The sequence below is a fragment of the Penicillium subrubescens genome (genome assembly GCF_028828155.1).
Source record: "Penicillium subrubescens strain IBT 31985 chromosome Unknown utg000002l_segment0_segment0, whole genome shotgun sequence".
In the NCBI taxonomy this organism is placed as follows: domain Eukaryota; kingdom Fungi; phylum Ascomycota; class Eurotiomycetes; order Eurotiales; family Aspergillaceae; genus Penicillium; species Penicillium subrubescens.
Window position 1 is genome coordinate 2298039 of NW_026643152.1, and position 26160 is coordinate 2324198.

General features: G+C 50.0%; 8 protein-coding genes across 8 annotated transcripts; 5 read left to right on the forward strand and 3 right to left on the reverse strand.

The window, feature by feature from the left end:
- Positions 1-336: 336 nt before the first annotated feature.
- On the forward strand, positions 337-4874 carry N7473_002215 (uncharacterized protein; the record flags this gene model as incomplete). The annotated part of the gene is made up of 3 exons (XM_057148155.1): positions 337-660; positions 727-3022; positions 3079-4874. The coding sequence occupies 3 exons, from the start codon at positions 337-339 to the stop codon at positions 4872-4874; spliced, it is 4416 nt and encodes a 1471-aa protein (XP_057011809.1).
- A 1633-nt stretch (positions 4875-6507) lies between these two features.
- N7473_002216 (uncharacterized protein) lies at positions 6508-8308 on the forward strand (the record flags this gene model as incomplete). Its single annotated transcript, XM_057148156.1, has 3 exons — positions 6508-6951; positions 7013-7082; positions 7140-8308. The coding sequence occupies 3 exons, from the start codon at positions 6508-6510 to the stop codon at positions 8306-8308; spliced, it is 1683 nt and encodes a 560-aa protein (XP_057011810.1).
- A 1099-nt stretch (positions 8309-9407) lies between these two features.
- Positions 9408-10635, reverse strand: N7473_002217 (mitochondrial 37S ribosomal protein mS35; the record flags this gene model as incomplete). Its single annotated transcript, XM_057148157.1, has 2 exons — positions 9408-10009; positions 10077-10635. The coding sequence occupies 2 exons, from the start codon at positions 10633-10635 to the stop codon at positions 9408-9410; spliced, it is 1161 nt and encodes a 386-aa protein (XP_057011811.1).
- Positions 10636-10848: 213 nt separating this feature from the next.
- alg13 (N-acetylglucosaminyldiphosphodolichol N-acetylglucosaminyltransferase catalytic subunit ALG13) lies at positions 10849-11531 on the forward strand (the record flags this gene model as incomplete). Its single annotated transcript, XM_057148158.1, has 3 exons — positions 10849-11158; positions 11214-11352; positions 11414-11531. The coding sequence occupies 3 exons, from the start codon at positions 10849-10851 to the stop codon at positions 11529-11531; spliced, it is 567 nt and encodes a 188-aa protein (XP_057011812.1).
- Positions 11532-12401: 870 nt separating this feature from the next.
- On the forward strand, positions 12402-14567 carry N7473_002219 (actin-related protein ArpA). The gene is made up of 3 exons (XM_057148159.1): positions 12402-13400; positions 13477-13791; positions 13852-14567. Exons 1-3 carry the CDS (start codon positions 12633-12635, stop codon positions 13912-13914), a joined length of 1146 nt encoding a protein of 381 aa, XP_057011813.1. The 5' UTR covers positions 12402-12632; the 3' UTR covers positions 13915-14567.
- An 839-nt stretch (positions 14568-15406) lies between these two features.
- On the forward strand, positions 15407-17194 carry N7473_002220 (uncharacterized protein; the record flags this gene model as incomplete). Its single annotated transcript, XM_057148160.1, has 5 exons — positions 15407-15618; positions 15709-15730; positions 15784-15857; positions 15916-16245; positions 16294-17194. The coding sequence occupies 5 exons, from the start codon at positions 15407-15409 to the stop codon at positions 17192-17194; spliced, it is 1539 nt and encodes a 512-aa protein (XP_057011814.1).
- Positions 17195-19233: 2039 nt separating this feature from the next.
- On the reverse strand, positions 19234-19731 carry N7473_002221 (DUF3602 domain-containing protein; the record flags this gene model as incomplete). The annotated part of the gene is made up of 1 exon (XM_057148161.1): positions 19234-19731. One exon carries the CDS (start codon positions 19729-19731, stop codon positions 19234-19236), a length of 498 nt encoding a protein of 165 aa, XP_057011815.1.
- Positions 19732-24483: 4752 nt separating this feature from the next.
- N7473_002222 (uncharacterized protein) lies at positions 24484-25700 on the reverse strand (the record flags this gene model as incomplete). Its single annotated transcript, XM_057148162.1, has 4 exons — positions 24484-24778; positions 24810-25104; positions 25214-25522; positions 25676-25700. The coding sequence occupies 4 exons, from the start codon at positions 25698-25700 to the stop codon at positions 24484-24486; spliced, it is 924 nt and encodes a 307-aa protein (XP_057011816.1).
- Positions 25701-26160: the final 460 nt, after the last annotated feature.

Below are 26160 nucleotides of genomic sequence, written 5' to 3' on the forward strand. Positions count from 1 at the left end.
AACCTATTTGATAAATTAGACCGGATTAATGTTGATCCGATCCGTTATCGATAAGGATCAATTCACTAAACGCGTCCCTTCAAGCATTCGCGTCTCTTCCCTTCGACCTTTCTTCACTTTCGAACTCGCTTCGCCTACTTCTTTGGTTCTGCTACAGTCTTCGCAGATTGATCAGAATCAACTTCGTTCCATCTCACAAAAACCCTCACCACCTCTCACACACTTCTTCACCATGCTCTCAACTTGGTGATCACTTCCACTACGTTCGGTGACTGTGTGTGCGGTGCATTGCCTGAGCGCTCTGGCTCATCGCACACCACAGAACCTCTCATCAACATGTCTCACCAAGAAGACATGAATTCCCCAGGGTCCGATGATCCAGACGCCATGGTTGCGCAGCTGGAGACTTCGACACCTGGCCCAGCAGCAACAGCCGATGAGCCCGGATCTCAGCAGCCAATGGAAGAGGTTCGACCGAGTCAAAAGGCTGGATCTATGAACTTTTCGAGCATTGAGATCCGGGTTCCCATAGTCGACAATCCCAGTGACTACGAATATCTCCCCGGTCACTTCAAGGTCCGACGTATCATGTGGATAGACTCGAGCAACCCCGAGAAGCCGTTGTACACCGTTCGGCTTGCCAGTGGGGAACGCTCAACTGTGAGAGCACCCTCCTTACATCGAATCATGGATATATATTTCTAACATTGATCATTCTTATCACAGATGTCGCGCGATACATTCATGAGCCTTGACAATAGCGCCCAAGCTCTGGATGATTACGTTCCGGAGTCGGAATCGGATGATGAGCTCATGACAGTGGGATACGGATCCATATCAAGCAATTACTTTGGTGGGGATGGGGCAGGATATGGAAAGCGGGCTCGCGCCTCGAGACAAACTACCCGGCCGCGCCGTCAAGCATCCTCTGCACGTGGCAGTTACGCCGCGTTCTATGAAATCCCAGAGTCCTCCAGCTCCGACGAAGATCTGGATGAGTTAAGCGACGAGCTCAATGGACGTTACCCCAGAAGACGCCGTCGATCGACGAGGACAAGCAGAAAGGTGATCGTATCTTCCGACGAGGATGACGATTCTTCTGACTTGGAAGCGCCAACTCGTGTTTCTACTCGCACCCGAAAGAGCACTCGCCAAAACTTGCGAGAGCGACTGGAAGACGACTTATCGGAAGCTGAAAGCGAGGCACCCAAACGGCAAAAGTACTCTGGGGCCCGAGAAGCGTTTCCTGAGCTTCCGCGGGATGATGAATTCCGACTGCGACACTTTGCATGCTGCTCTACCTGCAACTACTTTGAAGATGATGAAGTCAGAGGACCCCTCATCTTCTGTCAGGGGTGCAGCTCGTCGTATCATCAGCAATGCCTTGGTCCGCGTAGCAGCCGTGAACACCTTGTCACCAAGATTGGTGAGGACTACTTCATTCTGCAGTGTCGCCGGTGTCTTGGGGTCGCACATAGTAAACATGACGTTTCCCCTCATCTGGGCCGCTGTGCCGTTTGCAAGGAAGATGGTTCAATGTCACAGCCACTGAGACAGCGTCTCACTTCCAAAGAGGAGCAACAGCAACGTGTGGCGAATGGCGGTACCGACCCTGTTACCCATGTTGACATGGCTCGCGTCAACAACATTGATGATGTCCTCTTCCGGTGCGCAAAGTGCCAGCGAGCTTTCCATTTCGAACATCTTTCTCTAGACTCGTCCCAAGATCTCTCGGAGGTGATATCCCACTACACGACTCATTGGCAATGCAAAGACTGCTCCGACTGCCCTGGTGATATTGAAGCTCTAGTTGCATGGCGTCTCGTAACCCCACCCGCCAAGGGCTCGAGACTTCCTCTGGCCGAGCTTATTCCAGAGGTCGAAAAGGAATACCTTGTCAAGTGGAAGCTGAAGTCGTATTTCCGCACTACCTGGATGCCTGGAGACTGGGTTTGGGGGGTCAGCAACGCCGCGATGCGTCGGGCATTCTTCAATTCTCACAAAGCACGAAAGCCTATTTGGACAACCAAAGAGGCGATTCCAGAAGAGAATCTTCGCGTTGACATCGTCTTTGACGTGACCTTTCCCGACGGTACTGACCTTGATGATCAAACCAACCCTGAGTTTGTCAAAGAGGCATTCGTCAAATACAAGGGCTTGAATTACGAGGACTCTGTTTGGGAAACGCCCCCAGACCGAAAGGACACTGATCGATGGGAGGACTTCAAGCTTGCTTTCAATGACTGGCTGCATCGTGACAGTATCGATCCGCCGAATCGACATGCCCTCAAGAGCCATCTCGCCAATATCAGGCGTTTGAACTTCGAACAAGATCTGGTTCTGAACACCCAACCTGAGCTGATCATTGGTGGCCAACTCATGGACTACCAGCTTGACGGTGTGAATTGGCTCTACTACATGTTCATGAAACAGCAAAACGCCATTCTTGCCGACGACATGGGTCTTGGCAAGACAGTGCAGGTGATCTCTCTGTTTGCAACCTTGATCGAGAAACACTCATGTTGGCCATTCCTTGTCGTTGCCCCTAACTCTACGGTCCCCAACTGGCGGCGTGAAATCAAGATGTGGGCACCCGGAATTCGAGTCGTCACGTACTTTGGCTCGGCGTTCGCACGTCAGATGGCGAACGACTATGAGATGTTCCCACAAGGTGGCAAAACACTTCAATGTCATGTGGTGATTGCCTCGTATGAGAGCATGGTTGATGAGGAGGCCAAGCGAGTCTTGAACAAGATCCATTGGGCCGGACTGGTCGTTGATGAGGGACAGCGCCTCAAGAATGACAAGTCGCAGCTTTATGAACGGCTTTGTCGCATGAAGTTTGACTTCAAAGCGCTTCTTACTGGCACGCCCCTGCAGAACAACATCCGAGAGTTGTTCAACCTGATTCAATTCCTCGACCCGAACAAGGATGCCAACAAATTGGAGGAAAAATATGGCGATCTAACGGCGGAGAACATTCGATCTCTCCATGAGATGATCCGTCCGTTTTTCCTTCGTCGTACGAAAGCCGAAGTTCTGCCTTTCCTCCCCCTATGGTGCAGATCATCATCCCAGTATCGATGTCGGTTGTACAAAAGAAATTGTACAAATCGATCCTGGAAAAGAACCCACAGTTGATTCAGGCAATTTGCAAGAAGCAGACCGACCAACTCAAGAAGGCTGAAAAGCACAACTTGAACAATATCCTGGTACAGCTTCGGAAGTGTCTTTGCCATCCTTTCATCTACAACAGGGCCATTGAGGAACAGACGAATGACCACATCCTGGCTTTCCAGCGCTTGGTCGAGGCTTCGGGGAAGCTCAAGTTGTTGAATATCATGCTACCAAAACTGCAAGAGCGTGGAAATAGGGTCCTGATCTTCAGTCAGTTCCTGGAGAATCTCGACATCGTCGAAGATTTCCTCACTGGCCTTGGCCTCACCTACTGTCGACTGGATGGAAAGTTGACTGCCCGGCAGAAGCAGCAGCAGATTGATGCATTCAATGAGCCTGACTCACCATTCTTTGCTTTTTTGCTATCGACTCGATCGGGTGGCGTGGGCATCAACCTTGCCACTGCCGATACCGTCATCATCATGGATCCCGACTTCAATCCGAAGCAAGACATGCAAGCCCTTTCCCGTGCTCATCGAATCGGCCAGAAGAACACCGTTTTGGTCTTCCACTTGACCACTCGGGCAACAGTGGAAGAGAAGATCATGCAAAAGGGCAAGAACAAGCTGGCTCTCGATCACGTACTGATTGAGCGCATGGAAGCTAGCGAGGAGGAGGAAGACCTAGAGTCCATCCTCAAACATGGTGCCTCAGATTTGTTCAGTGACGACAATTCGCGGGACATTCATTACGATGGGGAGTCCATCGACAAGCTTCTCGACCGCAGCCAGGTAGAAAAGGCGGAGCAGATCGCTTCAGATACCCCAAGTTCTTCTACAGAGCAGCCACAATTCAACTTCGCCCGTGTGTGGCAGAAAGACCGTGGTACACTCGAGGAAGTCGCTGTGGACGAGGAGAGCCCCGATGACACCACTGCCTGGGCAGAAATCCTTCTTCGGCGGGAGCGCGAAGCCCAAGAAGAGGAGTTCAAGAAAGCGGAGGGACTTGGACGTGGCAAGCGTAAGCGAGCCACAGTTAACTACCAAACTATTCGCGAGGACGATGATGCCCTGGAGCCCCACCCGGCCATGCCCTCTCCTGTCAAAAATCGCAAGATAGGCGACAGTGATGTCGAATTTCAAGCGCAAGAGGAAGCCGAAGAAAGTGACTTTGCAGAGGATACAGAGGCTGCTAAGAACATGGCCGATAGTCAAGAGACGTCGCCTCCCAAGCAGCTGAAGACTGCTCTTTTCCACCGTGTCCAGTCCCCGCCACCTGAACCAACAATGGGCTTGGATGGCACTTCGGATCTCCCTCCACGATGTATTGCGTGCAACCAGTACCACTTACTTGGCCGTTGCCGCCTGAAGCAAGCCGGCGTTGAACACTGCCCGTTGTGCGGCCTTGCGCACTTTGGTGGAAGACGTGCTTGTGCGCACTTCCACTCTGAAACCCAAGTTCGTCGCATGCTGGCGGCCTTGCGACAGAGCACGGAAGACCGAGAGATTGTCTCTGTTGCCAAGAAATACGTCAAGGGAGTCCTTCGTCACCTCCAGGCTGCCCGCAAGAAAGCCATGATGCCAGATCTCATTCCGGCAGCGACATCCCAAACCTCGACTGGCGACTCGACGCCTGCCAATGTCACCATCCCCCAGCCTGGGTCTTATCAAAGCCCATATGCCCCTACAACCACCCCTGCACAAGCCCGTGAGACAACCGGACCTTTGATGACTGTGGACCGTCAAGCATCTTCCTAGTCGTTGACTACGGCATTTGGGCAGCACCGGGTGCCATTGCACACTTGCGGACTCGGTATTCTCTTGTTTTTCGTGTTCTGGAGATGCACATTCTTTTCGTTTCTTTTCTCCCCGGGACTGTCTCGTACAGACCAAAAGGTGGAAAGCCACACCAGGGTTTCTTCATTTCCTTTCTTAATCCTTCCTAATGAGCGATGATCGAAGATACCCCCTCCGTTGTTAGATTAGAACTGCTTAGCAATTCAGCATGCTTTAGCATATGTACAATATCAATTCTCTTTCGTATTCAGATTTTTAATTTCTATCAATGCTTGCACCGTCTTCCAGGGAGTCTTCAAGTGTACAATAGCAAGACAGTGCGTTCCAGGTCATCGAGATGGAACCCCATCGTGCCCTACTGTTGTAAGATATGATTCAAGTCACTCGCCGAGGCATAGCATTGCATTGTCGCGGAAGGGCTATGGTTCTGGTGGTATCATTTTGGGTCTGCCGTATCCTGCACGGTGTCAACGGCCAGAATAACCTCGTTGGTCATCGTCGGTGTCTGTGGTTCTCCGGTCTGAGGGGAAGCAGACATGTCAGCAATTTCATATTCGGATCAACGAACGATGATGAATCAGGGGCTCTTAAACGTTACTGAAGGCTGGAAAGATGCAAAACATTAATATTGCTGAAGTAGTCGTCCAAGGTAGATAACAGTTTTGTTTATATTGAGCCAAGAGAACGACCTGCAGGTCACAATAGCTTTGAAAGAGTGCCTGCAATCTGGACAATGGGTTGAAAGAACATAACTGGAAGAAAGCCCCCATTGTTGCACCAAAACGTGTAGAGGACACTATTTCCATCTGGGCCAGGGACTTGCTGCAGCCAACCGATGCAGGGCTGTTTCTGTACCAGCTTCTGATTCGCCCAATTGAGCCATTGAGAACGTGAGGCTTGATATCAAGGCAGCGCAGCCCCCAAGGCAGCGCACCTCCAGGTTGAGTCACGCCCTTAGCCTCTTCTGGTTAGTTCTGGCCATGTTGGATGTTTGCTGTTTGCCCTTCCCCACAAATAGGCAGCGCTCGCCGTTCCTGATTCGGCAATTCACAAATAAGCTTATTTGGACAGCCCCATACATTGTACGATTTTATGCGGTTTTGTGTGGTTTTATATCGTTTTATATCATTCTATCACAAAGGCTCATTATATTATTTGTAGTGTATTGTCTCGTATATAGCCAAGTAATACCCATTCGACCCATTGTGTGTGTATTGTATGCAGTATCAAAGGTGGGATGAGGTAGCAACTCATTGATTTGTTTGGAAGATTCCGGATAGCAAATGGGTTGTCTGCCTTCAGGATCTCCGAGGCAGCGCTCGCGATTGTTTGCCTTCCCCTTTCCGTCTTCCCAATTTGCTTTCCTCCGGATCCTTCGACTATTTCTGCCGCTTCTCCTCTTCTTCTTCTTCTTCTTCTTCTTCTTCTTCTTCTTCTTCTTCTTCTCCTTCTCTCCTCTCCTCTCTTCCCTTCTCAACCCTCTTCCGACTTCCTTCTCCCCCAACCTTCGTCACCTTCACCAACCCCCCTTGTACCATACAACTTCCCAAGCCTCAAGCTTCCCTTCAACAAGACCACCTGAGTAGCATCCATCATGAGCTCTCAGGCTCGTCCCTTGTTTTTCTGCAGCCGCTCCAACGGGTCGCTGACCCCTCTCATCGCACTTGATGACCTTCCTGCCGGTGTCTCTGTTCATGGTGTTTCCCGCACTCTCACTCCCGGTGAAACCCAGGGCATGATCAGCTGTGGTGCTTCCGAGCCTCGCTCTGAGCCATGGACCCTTGAGGGTGTTGCTCCGGTCGGCCATGGTGCCATCGCCAACGATGAGGACTTTACTCGGCTGGAAGCCGTCCTGCTCAAGGTTATGGCTGATGAAACCCTTCCCACTCACCTGCGTATGGCTATCAACGGATTCCTATATCATCACCATGGTGCTTCCGTTCCCACTGCGGCTCCCCTCACTGAGGCTGTGACTGGTCGTCAGTCAACCGCACCTGTTTACCACGGTAACACTCGCGGCAGCGGTGGCCACAAGCAGGTACGTGACTGACATCGCGCTTCTCTCACATTGACCATCTCACTGACTGAATTTCTCACAGGGCTTCAACGCTAAGAAGGAGTTCTGCTCTTACTGGATCCGTCACGGTGAATGCGACTACCAGCAGCAGGGTATGTTGTGCCATGATCCTGCTCTCGCTTCATCAGACTAACCCCCGCGGTTTGTAGGTTGCCTGTACAAGCACGAGATGCCAAGTGACATCACCCTGTTGGAGAAGCTTGGTCTTCGTGACATTCCTCGCTGGTACCGCGAGAAGTTCAACGTGCCTAGTCTGCTGCAGGCCAACTATGGCAACAATCACCGCGGACAGCCCCAGCAAGCTGCCGTCGATCAGCCCGCCCAGAGGGCCATCCAGCACCATCCTGCCGCTATCAACGCGAGCACCACCGGTACCTCTGTCTCTGTCAATGGCACCACTAACGCCGCTGACAATGCGAGCACCGCTGGCCCCTCTGGCCACGCCAAGGGCATCAATAACACCGCTAACAACGCAAGCACCACTGGCCACTCTGCCCACGCCCACCCCAATGGAAATGTCACCCATAATACCGGTAACAACAACAATGGCAACCACCCCGGCCACGGTCACCCTCACCCTCGTGGTGGTCGTTACAAGTCTCCCCGTGGTGGTGGTTTTACCGCCGCCGGTAAGGGCGGTGGTAACTTGAACTGGGGCAAGAATGGTCGCAATGGTGTGATTCCTCCCCCCGCCAACATCGTCAAGGCGACTCACGGTGATGATACTCCGAGCACCGAGTCTCGCCCTACCAGCAGCGGCTCTTCGTTCAGCATCAGCTCACGCCCCGGGATGGACCTTTTGGCCAGCCCCTTGGTTAATCCCATGACCAATATGACTCTCACCGGTCAGCCAACCCTGGACAAGGAGACTATGGCCCGTAAGACTTCTATGACTGCTCGCCTTCGCCAGCTGACCCCTGAAGCCTCGTACGCGAGCCCCGTCCCCAAGGAGGAACCCGAGCAGAACTTCTTCCGCACCAAGACCCGTCGTGTCTTCAGTTTCGGCGCTGATGGCGACAAGATCGCTGCCGCCAAGTCCAAGGGTGCTGCTCCTTTTGATCCATTCGCCAGTCTTACCAAGGATGAGACTACTGAGAAGACCACTGCCCCAGCCTTGACTCCTATGATCCGCAAGCTCGTTGCTACCTCTCAGCCCATCGATCCCAACGAGCCCCTGATCAACTGGGGCCCCATTGGCGCCCCCGTTCAGCGCCCTGCCCCCGCTGTCAACACCACTTACGCAATGGCTCTCATCAACGGCCAGGTTCATACCGGTGCCAAGGGTCAGTCTGCTTATCCCTATATGGGCCAGCACTAGATATGCACAAATCGGTTTTTGAGTCTCTGCACATTCTTCTGCCATCTATGACCTTACTGCATGTGACCATATGAAAGAGATCTAACCTTGATCTTTTGTGATGTGACCGAATACGATGATACATTTATGCGACTATTTTGTTCAACCCGGGCATTTCCATGATTTCCTCCCCGCGATTTGCCGACAACGCCAGAAAGGGTTCTCTGTGTGATATGATATACCCAATGTCAACTGGCAACTTGAACATGAACATGGCAACCGATTCCTCTCCCGACACCTGTCTTCCCTTGTGGCGGCACTTGAGGATCAAAAAAAGACAACCATGGAGCAAGATACTTGATCGGTGGTTACGAATGACGATCAATCCGACGAACATGAACGACATGTGGAACGAGGGCGTTCGTTGGGAGTTACTCGGTTGTGTGTTTGGTTTTTGCCCCCTGCGTTGTGATTTCTTCGTTTACCTTCTGTGTTGGCCTTCGTTGTTGTTCCTAATTCTCGACATGATGGCGGTCGACTTGTGTACCCTTCGGGATGTCCAGGGCGCTCTATTCATGCTGAGTCCAAACGACAACGTGCTGGAAGTTAGTTAGTGGGAGGAGCTGGTTGGTTCATACCTTAGGACACCCCCCTTGTGGGTGACCCCCGATTCCCTTTCCTTTCCGAAAGCGGCCATTTGAAGAAGAATTGAAAATATTTTTAAATTTATCCGTTTTCCATTCCAAGTGGTCCGTATCTTGTAGATGTAGGTTGATTTAAGGTTAGCATGCTGTGGCATGGCGTGGTCCCGTGACATTCTGTGAGATGATTGGCTACGTCCAAATGCAAAGGTACCGCACGAAGCCCTCGTAGAGTGCGACTCCCTACGAAAATTACAAAGATTATCATGTTCGATCATTCTCAATAAATTTGGCAGCGAGGCGCCGGTACATTGAAACAATAAATGAAGAAGTGGCTATAGTACATTGAGAAAAACAAATAGGGCCGATTAGACCTCCTAGGATATGCGCCCGCGCCTCGCAAATGTCTGATCGCAGTTTTGTCTTACACCCCAAAGAGACCATGCAAAGCATAACTATACATCGCCAATCAACGTCCTTTACCGACGAACCGGCCTCTTCGATGGACGTGCTCCAACCTTGACAGCAACCTTCTCCCGCTCTTCCGCAGCGCGAGCCTTCAGAGCCGGGTTCAGCTCGGGGAGGGCCAGCACAGCTTCGGACACAATCTGGTTGCCGTCCACGATAGCTTCCCGTGAAGACTGAGCTGTCAAACGCTCCTTGCGGCGCGCAGCCAATTGTTGCCGGCGCTCTTTGGTCATGTTCCAGGACTCGGGGAATTGAGGGCGGAACTTGGGCTTGTGGTGGCGCAGGTCGAGAGGGATATCCGCGAAAGAGTCGCCCTTCTTGGCTTCTTGGATCAGCGAGTTGACAACGTCAGCCAGGTACCGCTTGTTCTGTGCGCGGGATCCGAATTGCTCGGCGGACATCTTGACAACGTCGGTCTGGGGGTTGTACCGGGGGCCAACCAACTTCAGGAATGTCTGGCGCTGGGCCTCCGTGAGGTACTTGGGAGTCAGATCGCGGGATGCAAGCTCCACAACAACCTTGGGTTCAGCCGGGTGCTGCTCGCCCATGTATATAGTGTAGCGGAAGCGGAGGATGTGCGTCTCCGGGGGTAGCGTAAAGGGTTTGGCGAGCTCTGGAAAGGGAATCGCTATCAGCAGGGCTGGTTCAAGAAGCCGAAACGAAATGTAGGGATTCCTTACTGCTCAGCATTGGCATGTCCCAGGCCGCAATGCGGGCGTACTCTCTCATCTCGCGGTGCAACTCCATCTCGGCATGGGCCATTGAAGTAATCTCGTCGTCTTGAATATCTTCGTCACCGTCCTCCACCTGGGCCATCTCGTCTCCGTCATCCTCAGCCCAGAAACCCCGGACCTTAGATCGGATGTCCTCAAAACGAATGTCCTCTTGTTTGTCGATCTGGTCAACGCTCTTCTGGATCTCCGCGAAAGCCGCGGCGCGCTTCTCGAGATCATTGAAATCGGCCACAATCCGTTGGTTCTCGGCATCGAAAGCTGCCCGTTCCTCTGGCGATAGCATGTCATACATAGATCTCTCCCCCTTGGTCAGGAGGTCGGGCGAATATTCAGGGACAGGCGGGTAGTCCTCCGCTTTGAGTTCCTTCGGGGGTGGAGGGAGGACCGGGTCCTCGGTCACGAATCGGAATGGCGAGACGGAAAATGAACGTGTAGGAATGAATCCTGGCCCCCGTTGAGCCAGGACTCGAGCTGAGCGATTCAATGACCGAGCAACACAAGCCATTGTTGCGGGCGTGGATCTGCGCGGATACGTTGGCGGAAGTACCTTTTTTCGATGTTTTCCAATGTCAAGTCCGCTCCACGCTAGTCCCCTTTGAGCCACACACGTGACTTACGCCATCAACAGCAGCGACAGCGACGTGAAAGATGATCCAACCTTCATACACTTCCTCCGCGTCTTGTATCATTTTTCCAACACATATTCATATCCTGCACCATGGTTGTCAAGCTCTGTCTCGTCACTGTGGGAGCTACGGCACCGTTCGAGAAGCTCGTCCAGGCCGTCCTCCATGAGTCGTTCTTGGCGGAGCTGGAGAAGCACAAGTTCACCCGTCTCTTGATCCAGCATGGCAAAGGTGGCCAGCAAGTCTTTGACGCCTACCGTGCCGAGTATGAGAGCGGCAATATTGACCACGGTATTGAAATCGGTGGCTTTGATCTTCGCCCCAACATGATCCCATATCTCCGCATGGTCCGAGACGACCCCGGCGACTTCCAGGAGCTTGGAATGGTGATCAGCCATGCCGGTGAGTTGCTGACCCTGCTCTGTGACATGATTTCTGGGTTCTCATTATTTAACAGGTACCGGCTCAATCTTGGACGCTCTTCGTGCGGGCGTGCCACTCGTGGTTGTTCCCAACCCTGATCTAGCCGACAACCACCAACAGGAGCTGGCCGATCAACTTGCCGGCCTGGGATATGCCATCATTGGCAAACTTGAGTGAGTGATCTCTCATATCTCTCATCTGTGAATTCGTTATGGTATCTGACATTCGAGTTAGTGATATCCCCAGCACTGTTGGCCAAGCTGTCAAGCAGGGTGAGCGGGCGCCCTTCTTCCGCCACGGCCAGAAGGGTCGCGAGATCCCGATGGGGGATGAACTGTCGTGGGTGGACTGAACTTTTTGTTCTGTCCTTTGTTGAGTCTTTGGAATGTTGAATGTTGGTTTCACCACATTCATCTAGTGATAAGGTATGATGCTCTCTGCTCCAGAGTGATGATGAGATGTGACCTAGCAGTGATAGTTACTGACACTTTACTCATGAAGAGCGGTCTTTTTCTTCGATCAATATCTTTCGGTATTCGAAGTTTCCTTTGCCCCTGCAAAGTAGTGGAAAGACATAAGGCACCATCGTGTCTACTACACCACACCCAGGTTGAAGTAGCATGTACTGCCCTGTGTTTGCTCCCGATCTCCCTTCTAGGCCTTTCACCCTTTTTACCTTGATGCCACATTGTGATCAGTTTAGATACGGCTAGAACTCACTTTGCTGCCCTGTTACAGACGGCAGGCCGGGGTATAAGCTTGTTTGGTCGCTACGTCACCTTATATACTGATGGAAATTGGGTCGACCGAGGCTTCCTAGAGAATGTATGTACATAAGGCGTATTAAGGATACAACAAGATAGATCCTATTCGCTGGCTAATAACAATCAATGCGAGCCCTCCTGAAATCGAGACGGCTTTATTATTTTTTTTTTTCAGCTTTTCAGACGCTACTAGTTTACTACCTAAGTACAACCCAATATATATTACAGCCACAATGTTGGCTGCCCGAAGTTGGAGCTCAAGTACAGAACAAGAACCTTATTGTTAGATACACAGATATTCTTGGTACGAACATCTATTTTAGCATAGAAAATTATATCATCTTGTATAACAAATCATGGTAGATTTCATCGTACCAGATGCGATAGATCAACCTTCAAGATGGACTAGTCAAAGATGGACGGGACCTCATCGGGAACCATCATTGGCCCAAGCTTCTTGTTGACAACTCCCGACGCGAAGCCGCAGAAACTCTCTCCATTCCTGACGCTCTCACCACGGTTGTACATTTTCTCCAGCATTGAGTCTGTACATGCTTCTCTGTCTCCGACCATACCTCCTGATACCCTGAGTCGTCGATCCCAGGCCGTGGGGCCGTCTCAACTACTTGCGCCTCGACCTCCCGACCTCCCGACCCCCCGATCTCCCTCTTTCACATCCTCTCCCCGCAATGGCTGAGGCTACTCTTCACAACGTGCCGATTGTCATTGACAATGGCAGCGGTACCATTCGAGCTGGATTCGCAGGCGAAGAAATCCCGTCATGTTACTTCCCGTCGTTTGTCGGTCGCCCAAAACACCCACGGGTCATGGCCGGTGGTCTGGAAGGCGATTCATTCATCGGCCAGCGCGCGCAGGACCTCCGCGGTCTACTAAAGATCCGGTATCCGCTTGAGCATGGAATCGTTACAAATTGGGAGGATATGGAGTCGATTTGGCACTACGTCTACGAGAACGAGCTCAAGACCCTCCCCGAAGAGCACCCCGTGCTGCTCACCGAACCGCCGTTGAACCCTCGCGCCAACCGCGATATGGCCGCCCAGCTCATGTTTGAGGCTTTCAATGTACCGGCTCTGTACATGTCGATCCAGGCTGTGCTGTCTTTGTACGCATCTGGGCGCACGACGGGTGTGGTCTTGGATTCCGGAGATGGTGTCTCCCACGCGGTGCCGGTATTCGAAGGTTTCGCTATCCCCAACAGTATTCGGAGAATCGACGTGGCCGGTCGCGATGTTACAGAACAGATGCAATTGCTTTTGCGGAAAGCTGGTCATGTTCTGCACACCAGTGCTGAGAAGGAGGTCGTCCGGATGATCAAGGAGAAGGTCTGCTACGTGTCGCTGGACCCCAAGCGCGAAGAGAAGGAGTGGATGAACAGCTATCACAAGTCGGATGCCAAGGCAATCGACTATACGCTACCTGACGGGCACAAGATCAAGGTGAGTCTTGCCAGTGCAACACAGTCGACGCTTGAGAATACCCCTTTACTGACCCCCGTCTTTCTTTCTTTTGCAGATTGGTCAAGAACGTTATCGCGCCCCTGAAATCCTCTTCGACCCTGAACTGATCGGCCTCGAATACCCCGGTGTCCACCAGATCGTTCAAGATGCCATTACTCGTACCGACCTGGACCTGCGCAAATCCTTATACCTCAATATTGTCCTCTCTGGTGGCTCGACGCTGTGCAAGAACTTCCCCGATCGCCTCATGCGTGAAATCAAACGACTTGCCGTCGAGGACATGAAGATTCGAATCTCTGCACCCGCTGAGCGCAAATACACAACGTGGATCGGTGGTAGCATTCTTGCTGGTCTGAGCACCTTCAGAAAGGTATGGGGAAGTTTGGAAAAAGTGGTCTGAGAACTGGATAACTAACCTCATTGTTTACAGATGTGGGTGAGCGCGGACGAGTGGCATGAGGACCCTGAGATCATCTTCAAGCGATTCGCATAATTAGCCTACCTTTCGATTACGGCCGAACGGGGACAAAACCCGTTCATTTGCCCTTGTTCCTGGTGCACTCCCTGCCCTCGGTGCCACCTGAGATGACCACAACGCCATTGCAGATGTGGAAACCGTCGAAATTCCTCATCCTCCATCTACCTTTCAGTAAGTATGGGGAAGAAAATTCTCAGAATAAACCAACGACTGTCTAGCAATGCTTTCATTCCTGGAATGGGCAGCGCAGCGTGGAAACCCGAGTGATCAGTGTTCACTTCGTCCCTTATTGAGTCCGAGTCGTGCGTGCGACTTTTGATACCCCTTGCCCCATCATCACATCTCTCCAATCTCCTTGGCCCATATCTTGTTTATGTGATATGCCATTTTGGCTCCCATGTTGGCGAGCCTGCCGATCTGTGCAAATACAATTGTGTTCTTCTTGTGTCTATTTGGAGTTTAGTGTTTTGAAGGAGTGGGTTGTATACGGTGGGCTCTACCTACTTTTGAAAATGAGGTATTTCTCAATGAACCTTGGATCCATACATATGTTCCAGCTTGCCGTGGTATTCATGATTCTCGTTCTTTTTTGGCGACCCGATTCTTCGTATTGATGCGCCGTCAGCTCGACTCTGCAGCTTTAGCTTGTTACCCTGCACCAATGAGGATCTCCTATCCGCTTGGATCGAGGAATCTATTCCACCGTTCATGCAAGTCCTGCAGCGCTAAACTTGGGCTGACATAGCCTAGGTCCCTGCAGTTCCTCGCGATTATGTATACCAAAGTAGACTCTAGAAAGTGAACAGAGAACTCAACCTAGAATTATAGAAGAATAGAAGAATGTTCCACGGATGAACTAAGCCATAGGGCAGTCAAGCCACATACCTGGAGCCATTCATAGAAGGTCGTGCGAGATTTTGACCAAGCGCCTCTTATACCCCCAGATTGAGGGCTGAGTGGGGCCTGTTTCTGACTCGAGCTGCCCAACTTGGCATCAAACCCAATCGATTATCAAGTCAGATCTCGGCAACTTTTCCTTCTTTAATACCGCCCTTGTGTGACGATCTCTATGCGCTGTGCAGAGAATGAAACTGAAAAAAATTTAGTCGGTTAAACTTGACCTCTAGATGAGCCACCCAAGAAAGTCTATGGCAGAAACACGATCACAGCATCAGGCAGCTCGCTCCTATCCAGTCTCTATCAAGATCGATTCAGTCAGCCACTACACACGATCCTGATGCTGCATGAGTATGCATATCGTACAGATATTATTCTAATGGGCCAGATTGTTTGGCGATGGTTCTCGTAGTATGTTTCATGTGGGGTTATCCCTGGTAATTGGATGAGTTGGTGGATCTCTCTAACCGGCAATTATGCCGACGAGTAATAGGTTCAGCATATTCAGCTGAGGAGAATTCTTTGCTTTTTCTTATGACATGGGTTCTTATTCTTTGTGGGATATTCTGCGTTTTCTGTCTCCATGTCACAATTTACTCTAACATCAACTATGGGCTTCTGGGGGACGTCTGTCTCTCAAGACCTCCCTCCCACACAACATCAACCCAGTATTCAACGATTCCTTGATACGTATGGATTAGAATACACGCCAGACGGACAGTACATCCGCTGGTCGAATTCGAATAAAAAGCATCCTCGGAATTGGCCGGCGGCACGGAAAATCTACGATACTGGATTGATTATCTTCTTGGATCTTTTTGCGTATGGATCCTGAGAGCGAGTCTATAAGATTCGTTTCAAAAATACATTCTTTTTGAAAGACCACTAAACTGACAAGCAATCCACGCATAGGACATGTGTTAGCACAGCCGGAGTAAGCTAAGTTGACTTCCATCCACTCGGTATCAATTTTGACACGAATTGCAGAGCGCGGCGGCGGACCATGCTCGCAATGAATTCGGACTCAATAAGACACTAGCTGTCTTCCTCTTTGTCTCACTGTCAGTATCTTTCCTACCTCCAAACATCTCCATACTAACCTCAAGCTGATATCACCAGGTCCCTAATCGGCCAGATGAGCGGCGGGATTATCTTCCCAGCTTGGTCAGAAGCATTCGGACGTAAGAAGCTTTACATCGTTAGCACCGGGTTATACGGCATCTTTTGCCTCATCTCAGGAATGTCACCCTCCCTTGCCGGTGTCGCAATAGGTCGCTTCTTCTCCGGCTTTCTATCAGCTATACCAGCGGTCGTTGTGGCTGGTAGTATTGAAGATATGTACAATGCCAAAGATCGAGTATGGCTCATCTTCATGTGGGCCGTTGTTGCAAATATGGGCCTTGCACTTGGACCCATCATGAGTATCTATATCATATCCGGCTTGGATTGGTACGAAGTTTCCTTTCGTCATCTGCTGATCGAAACTAACTATCCCAGGCGATGGGTATTCCGTATCTCCGCGGTTGTAACGGTTATCATTACAATACTCCTCTTCGGCATTCGCGAATCTCGCCCATCTCTAGTCTTGGAAAGAGAGGTTGCAAAGATACGCAGAGAAAGCGGCATTGCAAACCTCAAAGCGCTGAATCCAGACCACACCCCCGATCTCAAGACCTTCATCCGCATTGGTCTCTTCCGCCCTATTCACCTCTTTTTCACAGAACCTATCGTCTTCCTGGTCGCCACAATGAGCGCGGTAGCATTCGCATTGATATATCTATTCACGGAAGCCTTACCACCAATCTACATGTCAATGGGTTTCTCAACAACATCCTCCTACCTCCCCTTTTTCGCAATCTGCATCGGTCTCCTGTTCGGCCTACTCACCCGTATACAAGATCATCGCATCATCCTGCGATACCAAGAACAAGGCATCCCCCTCGAACCCGAACACAAACTTCTCGGCTTCTCAATCGGCGCACCGATCCTCGCCGTAGGGCTATGGTGGTTCTCATGGACGATTCCACCCGCAGTACACGTTCACTGGCTCGTATCCACAGCCGCGCTCATTCTCATCGGGTACGCCGTCAACGAATTCGATTCCGTTTTGGCGGGGTATCTGGCCGATAGTTATTTGGGGTACGCGGCTAGTGGGTTTGCGGCGGTTCAACTCCTTCGATCCTCGATGTCGGCTGCGTTTCCGTTGTTCGCGACGGATATGTATGATGCGTTGGGGGCGAATGTGGCTTCGTCTATTTTGGCTGCGCTTGCAACTGTTTTTTGTATTCTGCCGCCTTTGTTCAGTAGATATGGAAGGCGGATTCGAGGGCTGAGCAAGTTTGCTAAGCATAGCTTGCAGGTGTACCAGGAAAATGGGGTCGATAAACATGGGTTTTGACGGGCATCATGTCGTGGCTATGACTGTATATTAACATTGAGGTCATTACGAAGTGCCAGACTGTGGAGTGGTATCTTGCCACTACCGAGCGATTGGGTACCCAGGAGACCTTCATCTGTTGGGTGATCTCGTCAATATCGGTGTTTACAACACCAAGTACCGGCACATACATGGGGATATCTCAACCTGGCTTCAAGCGTATGTTGCACTTCAAGTGAACAATTTTGTTCACTCCAATTGGGCTTCCCTGATCTCATCCACTTGTCGGCGTTATAAAGACAAGAAACCTGGGGGTGGCACTTTCAAAGTCGAATGACAGCGCGACTTTTCTACATCTTAGAGAAAACATAGATCTACAGAGCACAAAATTTTTGCACAAAGCCAATAGAATCGTTGAATTTCGGACACATAAAAAGGAGTCATTTAAGAAAATAAATCTTCTATGAGGCGAGAGGATCTACAGTCGATACAGATGGTAGTTATAATTAGATGCAGTTCTGCCTGAACCATAAGGCACAAATGTCTCGTTGGAGCAGGGTCACGTGGTATTGTATGATTCACCAATTCGCCGCATCAGCAGATTCGGTTTAAGACTGGCATGAGAATTTGAACGATGGATATGCGAACTTGGTCATCAAAAATGAGCTCGATTCTTGTGGAAGCTAAGGTGGCAGACTGTCGAGACCAAGATGGCAAAGACGTGTGAGGAACTATAGAAAGACCTAGCAAACTGAAAGTATACAGGTGATGGTTGACGGATCAACGGCATCTCCCAATCATATGATATGGCATGGCCACCACAAAACAGATCGATCTACGATACGGAGTACAAACAAAACAAGAAACTATTCCAGCCCAGGCACATCCGAGTAGCCGTGATTACTTGCGCAATAAAACCAGACTACATCATACCTACTAATCAATATAAGCGCATCTAAAATTAAGCTAACGGAGCATTACCTCTAGAGGCATCGGTCAAAGACTCAAGCGTGAAAATTTTCAAGTCCACGCATGATGCGAACCGTGAGTCAAGAGGCGAAACAAAACGGTTGTTCACGCCTATCCCCGGCTGTGACGCTGACGCCTGCTTACTTGGTACTGTACCAGTGCCACCACAGCCGGGCCGACCGACCGCCAATGTCAATGTCGCCATCGGGGATCCACCAAAGGTTCGAACAAAGCAACATTAACATTATTCCCAAGCACGAACCTACTATGAAAAGTACTACGTAGCATGTAGAATTTACTAGAACAAAGGATGAAGGAATAAAGTTTCGAGTCAAAGAATGTTAGCCTCATGCGGCTTGGAGAAATTCATTGTTGAGCTCAGAAGCTAGGAAGTAGTAGCCATGGCGCGATAGTGGGGGAATAATGTTAAACACAAGAAGATACATAGGATGCAGTCGCTTGGAGACAAAAAGGTAAAAGAAAAGCACAGAGTACTAAAAAGGGGGAATACAGTGGACTCCGGTGGACCAATGCGAGATGCGAGAATGAGGTTTAACTACAGAAGATATGCCCTCAAATGGCGCAATCCGGCAAGAAAAAAGTGCCCGAAAACCTAGCGTATGCAAGGAAGGATGCAATTAAGCAAGTTCTCTCTACCAGCTGGCAGTGGACAAAGCCCGGGGAATTAGGAGGAAGAAGAAAAAACGCCGATCTCATGGTGGTTCAGAGTAATGGTTTGGAGAGGAGTCTTTCGCAAAAGACTTGCAGAACAGGACAAAGAAAACCCTCCCTCGGGAGGGAGTGCACTGTAAGAAAGAACAGAATGCGTCGCAGGAACTGGGGTATCGGGCGACGAGGTAATGGCAAAAGTAGACGTTGAGTTTGTTGAAAGAAATCCGTCGGGTTCGTCTTTGTTAGAAGACCATCCATGTCGTCCCCGAAGAGTTCTTTGACAGTGTTTGATCCGCGTGATTAGGAGAAAGGCGATAGTAAAGAAAGGCCGAAGAGGCGAGAAAACAAAAACTTTTTTTGGTGTTGGTCGTGAATATCGTGTTATCGTCAAATTGATTCAAGGCGCAGCCCCATCTCATCTATGCGGTACCCTTGAGCTTGCCCCAGCCCTTCTCGAGGCCACGGCGAGCCATGTCGCGGGCCCGATCAGCCACAGAGCCAGTGCTGCTGGCAGTGTTGGTGCTGGTGGAAGAGTACTTGCGGCTGAGGCTGCAATTTGAGGCGTCGTCACGGTAGATCATGTTGCCAGCGCCGCCACGACCAACATGGTAGACGGGAGCGGCACGGCGGAGGTCGCGCTCGAGTTCCTCATCGAAGCTGAAGATGGCGCGCTCGCTGCTGCTGTGGACGTTGCCGGCACCACCCCGGCCGGAAGTGAAAGTCGTCTGAGTGTGCGAGTCGAGGCGAGTCAACGAGGCCGGGCCGGTGGCCGTTCGCGAGTCGGTGGTCTTGGTGTTCTTGAGGCTGATAACATTGCCACTGCCTCCACGGCCAGTGTAGACGGCCGGACGAGTGGTGTGAGGCACCGAGGGGTGCGGCTCGATGACGCGGTAACTTGATGTCCTTGCGGAAGGCATAGTGATGGTTGTGTGATTTGTTGAGTGTTTTGAAAATTTCTGGAAGTATGTAGATTCAAGCTGCAGGGCAACTATAAAGAGGTCAAGACCATATGCAGGAAGCAAGATTGGAATTGCAGAGCAAGTTGGGAGTGAAGCGAGAAAAAATTTGCAAGTTTCGAAATATGGAGACCATCGTGGATCATGGCGGGGAGGCTACAATTTTATAGATGGAGAGGGCCATGGAGTCATTCAGGTGTCGCAGGCCATTGTGAGTAGTGGCCAGGCACGACATCCACGGGTCACACGCTGCTTGCCGGTGGGGCTCAGAAGTCTGTGGGGATTTTTGAATTTTCATTTTTTCCATTTTTTTATTTTTATGTCATTTTTCTCCAAATTATTAATGAATTTTTCTCCTGGCGTCATGCCGAATCAAAAATGGCGAGAGAAAGTGGCCACTTTGGGAAACACGGGCCAATGACTCAGCTAGCCTGGGTGCCTCAGCAACAGGGCATCCATCGAATCTCGCAGAAAATTCACGATGCCAAGTGGCCGTGTGGTGACTTCATTGTCTCTAATTGGTTCTTTCATCTCGCTCTCGTTCTCCTTTCCACCCCACTTCTGTCCACTCTTCGATCCACTTCTCCTCGCTGCTTTAACCGCCCAACCCAACAACACTCACCAACAGGTCCAACACCGTCATGGCCCTGTGGTCATCTGACTCCGCTCTCCTCCCCAATAAAGCTCCATCTTCACGTAACAGAAATGGTCCCGCCCGCCAATCATCATGCACGGCGTCTAAAAACAGGGATGCCCGGCGGGTTCGTGGCCGCTAACGAGGTTTTCATTACCCCCAAGAAACCCGCAAAAAACCTCGCACGTCGTGTCCAGACTCGATGAACACGTTGGCCGTATTACACCATTTACTGACCATTGACTGTCCACCGTTCACCGTTCACCGCATCCCTCGCGCCCTCGTGGCTCAGCTTGAAGGTCTCTGGCGCTCTTTCATGTCAGGTGTTGCCCAGCAAATAGTGACAACAATTATGCCCCATGCCTTCAATTCTGTCGCCATATACAACAGCCCTGAGGACCCCGTGTGACCTCCAAAATGACTAAAATGACTGGTTGAGAAATGCCACCGGCCATATTGCATCATCCCGGGCCGGCCGTCACGGTTACTACCAGTTACTACATACAATACTAGGTTTCGCGGAGATGCTCAACCGCCTTGTCTTGCGACATATGAGGAGATAATTGAGAACATACTTGGTCTCGCTGTCGTGCTACAACACAAGCAACGAGTCATTTCCATTTGGTCCGCATGGTTTCTCACGTTGGACCCGTGAGCACGCCAGCAATCCATCATATTTCCGTCTACTACATACTACTGTGCCCTGCCTCTGCTCTGTGTATTGTATACTTCGTACTAGCTCATATACCAAAGTGGACCGATTACTTTCAGGGGGCCCGCCGATCCAAAAGCACGATGACCCCATCGCACTGAAATCAGCCCTGAACACCCACAATGCGGGATATTTTCTCCCTCGCACCACTCGGTCGATCGGGTCTAAGGCCTACAGGATTACTACTGCAGTTCACGACGGTACCTGAGCGGCCAAGGGACCAGGAGATCACCCGCCTTGAAAAATTCACGCACATCCCCCTCCTTCTTCCTCCCCCTTGTCAACCATCGTGACTTGGCACACTCAATACTTCATTCCCTAGCCCTATGCCGAGATCAATGCCCAGAACGCCGAGCCATTCTCCTATTGCCTCCTTTTTTAAAATATTTGCAAATACCGGCATGGTTTGCGCCCAACTGCCAGGAGATCACAGATCACACTACATACCCTGTACATACAGCAGTCATTGCTAGGATACTGTAGTATGTTTGGCTCTCGGCAAACGCCATACAATCCACCCCTGTCCAAACGAGCACCCAAAAAAAAACTCTGGATCGAGTAACCCAAAAGAGGAATGGCGTTCCCCAGAATCAAAGACCGCGCAAGTGGGGAGCCCATGACGAAACGCGCCCGTAAAAAAGCACGCATGAGAAAATTCTGCGTGCTCATGGGACTTGGACCTGCTGAATGGCCGACGGATCCGAGTCCGGTGGTTTAATCCAATCATCATCCACCGGCCAGGTTTGATGGTCATTTTCCCCAGATTTTCCTTTCTTTTTCCCCAGACTTAGTCTCCCGACTGGACTTGCTTCGTTTGTCAGGTCGAGACATGCTTACTTTGGATAGACAAACCCAACCAAATAATCCAATCTGAACACATACAGACATACTCGGTACTTGTATCCAATATAATTCCCAGTCCTGCGGATCAATTCTCCCTTCTCACTCAATATTGATCGCACATCATCCCTAAACAAGTCCGCCTGCAGGCCCCGTGATGATGCCACCTAAAGACCGGTTTTTAGAGGGGGCGGCGGCGTGTTGCAATGGCCACCTCCCTAAACCAGCACCACCAAAACTACAGTACCAGTTGGACTTGACTTACCTCAGTGGTCCCCGCGCGCGGGACACCGTCTCCAATTTCGGCGCCCTCAGCCGAGGAAACACCAAGTCCGCCAGCCGCCCTGTTCTTGAACTATGGTTTGGAAAATGCCAAAGAATGACTGAAATGGACTGAATGACCCTGTTTCGAGTCATGTGGCCTGTTTGTTTCTAGGTGTTGAATGCGAACGGCATTTCTATTCACTGTAAGGTTTTTGACTCATTAAGATCTCTTAGATCCCCAGATCCCCAGGTTCAGGATCAAGGTCTGTTGCCCCTTCTTTTGTTAGATCTGACGCAAGACTAACACAGGGGAAGAAGGTTAGACATTTAATTTTCCCAACGTTATTTTAGATTTGGATTTAGAATCTGGTGGAATTATGGAATTAGAGTCTACCCCAACAACCTCTTCTATAGTAACACACCCCGCCGTACATTAGTCCAGTATACTGTTAACTATGGACCTGCTATACTCCTCACACAATACAAGTGCGGCATTAAACCACAATCCACACGGTACTCCTAAGCAAAGTATACCTATCTCGTAATGCCATCCTCTCCAACTCTCACGAATCACATTAAAAAACTCACATCACCGCAGTAGTTACTTGGGGTTGTTAGTACATAGTTAAATAAGTATGTACATCCCCTGCCCTCTCTAGCATCCCCTCCCTCATCCACCTATGTAAAAACAAACACCTCATACCAATACTGAGTGGATCCCCATTCCAACGTCCACTGTCTAGGAACCAAGGCCAACACACCTCCCACATTTATTATCTAATAGCAAAGGCACCATGACACATCAGAATCCATCCAGCTGGTCCAGACCACCGGTCGACCAGCCGATGATCGTTGGACCGGCTACCTGCCGGCTATGTAGGTGGACTGGATCGCCGATGACGCAGGTTATTAGTAAGTACATAGAGTATGTACTCCGTACTCCTGGAGGTGTTGGAGGGGATAGGACAGGGATGAGTGTGCGGCTGATGTACATCACGATCGTTGTATGTACTTGATCTTAGACTCGGTACTTTCTTGTCTTAGGCTTTGTGATATCATTACGTGGTTTTGGAGTGTCGATGGAGATGTTCTGCTAATTGACTTAGTAACGTAGCTGGGTTGGGCTGTTGGGATATAGGTACGAAGTACTTGTGTACGTACCTGTGTGCAGCTGTTAGTATACTTGTCTTCTTGACTCTTCTCTATTGCCCTGCAGGTTCTGTCAACAGTACAACGTTACTCATGGCTCGAGGTCGGTGCTAAGCTCTGCGGATTTCCAATCTGTCGGTTTCTGTGCAAGGGTCGTGGTTATTGTTAGGATTGGGGCTGGAAAGTACTTTGAGGTATTTTTGAGGGCAGTCCGTCGGGCTCGCGGAGTTGATTCAATATGTCGATTTCTTGCTCATGAGGTAATATTAGACCGAGCATGGCATTGGGTACTTGCCAAACATTCGAGCCTTGATGCACCTAGTCGCTGCCATTAGTGTGATCCAGGTCAAAATGTTAAGACCTATTTGTGGCATCTATCATAATGCTTAACTCAATCCTGTCCTACTCAGACCCTCTCTTTCTGTTGCGACTCCTTTGTGATTGATGAAACAAGGCCATTTGGGAGATCGGGGTCCTGACTGATCCTGGTTTCGTTGCCTTGATACTAAAGGAAGCCCCATTTTGATTGCCTGAACTTGCTGTTTCAGCCTGGGGATGGAAAAGTACAGAGATTACCACGGGGTCTAATCCTAGTTGTCCCACTGAGGGATTTATCGCAACCGCTAGATGAAAAATCATGATGGGCTTGAGATACATGTTAAGATGAAGGATAAGCATAATTATAGCTGGTCGTTGGACTAAATCGCACGAATTGGTAACGGGGTTATCGGGAAAACAGCATCAAAGGAGGCCTCTTCTGGATAATCGTCATTATTCAGGCGATTTACTTGATATCTCCAAGGGATATTGCAAATCTATTATTGTTCAGACTACTTTGAGCCTGGTTGTCCAGGATCTCGCATGAGGCCGAGACCTGCCTGAAATGATTGCTCTAATTCTGAAAGAACATGGACATTCCTGAATCGCCGTAACGCCGGGTAAAACTATCATATCATTGCTTGTGATCTCCGAGTATTTCACAGACGGACTATGACCAGCAATATGAAAACGCATAACATGGACATAATACCATTCAAGCTCCTCACTAATTAATCCATATCCTCCATCTCAACCAACTCATTCATAGCGGTTTCTAAGTGCAGCTTTTGCTCCATCAGAAAACGACGCATCTCTTGAACATTAAACTTCCGCTTTGCCTGTTCTCTTTTCTCTCCTCCTTCAATTTGGCACGAAAGCGCTCCTCCAAAAGCTCCAGTCGGTACTCAGTAAACCCATGATAAAGTTTAGACCAATTGCTTATGGCTCGACAAGTCGTGAGAACACTCTCTTCTCTTATCATTGGGAATTTTGGTCTGAACGGAGTGATCATGGTGGTTCGCTCGCGACCGCCGAGGGCTTTCAGCGCTTGGTGCGCGAATATATCGACCCTGGAGAATGATTGCAGTTCCCTGAGCACCAGTCAGGCATTATATAATGGACGAAAGAACGCTTTGTTTCGGGTATTTACCTACCATAGTTGGTCCGCGGATCTTCTTGATCTCCCCAGATGGTGTTCTCATTGCAGTTTCCCCGCCAGTCATCCCCTCACAATCCGATATCATCGTCACGCACACGATGGGGAAACTATCGTAGTGCCATGCGAAAGCGGTTGAATCGTTGTCCTTGGTATCTTGTTTTTCCTGATCCTCTACCGAGATATTGACACTGCCTATCTCATAGTCGAAACACCAGGTAAGATCGATACCTGCGACATGAGAAACATAGACAAGTAGCTCTGGAAAGGATCATGCATCGTAGGAAAATGGAGTACAACTAGGAGTGTCTTAGCATTGAGTTCGTAGTATAGTTGTGCCACGTGGTAAAATCTCACTCTCGACCCATACCCCTTATCATATTCTTAGTGAAAGACGAGGTATACTGACAATCCTGAAGGACTGGCTCACTGAAAACTTCGGCTCGAATCTGCTTGATTGCCTCGGCTGTGAAGAGAGGGAAAGGCTTCGATGCAGCAATTGATGATATCCCATGCCCTTCAAGGCCAATCTCCTTCATCGTATAAACTGTCTCGGGGGGTTGAAAGCACAGGCGCTTGTTGGGGTTAAATTCTTCCTTGTGAGCGACCCGGACACTATCAACCAATGATTGCGGTATCTTGTGAGTTGGGCGTGTGGCTTTCTTGGTGGTGGGTCCAACTACAGTTGGTGGTGTTTTGAGGTTAGTGACATATTGGTCAATTTCAAGTTTGAGAGGCTAAGATGATTTCTGACGAGTCGTTGGAAAGCTCAGATGAAACATGAATTCGATCTAAAGAGGTTGTATTTATATCTCCGCCGGTGTCTACTTACCCCTGCCAGCCAATACTACGTCCATGATAAGAAAGGGCTGGTTGAGTCTACTACCCCGGCTTTCTCTCCTTGGCATCAGCCATGTCCAGACTACTCGTCCAAATATAGAGAGGAAAAGCGAGTATATGCACATTCTGACATATCAGGAGAATGTTTCTCTCTCCTTGCTCGCCTTTCAAACATGCTGCGTTGATAGACTCTCGCCGTCTTCCATTTCCCTTTTGAGCGACGAAGTCCGTCGGTTCGGTGTTGCACTACCTATTTCCGTGCTTACGAGGCGAGATCTGGAGTCAGTTTATGCTGATGCTGCTATCTTGACTTCTTGGAGATAGAAAAGTTTTCCCTTCTTCGTTGGTAGGTGGAAAGGTCAACTGATTCAAGTCCAGGCAGACCGGGCCTAATGTACAAAAATAGCTATTTGAGGGAATTGGGACTCTCTATCATTAGTGTCCATTCCAGACATTAGAATCGTATTAAAAGATAAA

What these genes read in the sequence shown, in the direction of transcription:
- N7473_002219 (XM_057148159.1), top strand. Translation starts at nt 12,633, where the DNA reads ATGGCTGAGGCTACTCTTCACAACGTGCCGATTGTCATTGACAATGGC. An exon ending in CTGACGGGCACAAGATCAAG is followed by an intron (nt 13,401 to 13,476) that starts GTGAGTCTTGCC and finishes TTTCTTTTGCAG; the next exon opens with ATTGGTCAAGAACGTTATCG. An exon ending in GTCTGAGCACCTTCAGAAAG is followed by an intron (nt 13,792 to 13,851) that starts GTATGGGGAAGT and finishes CATTGTTTACAG; the next exon opens with ATGTGGGTGAGCGCGGACGA.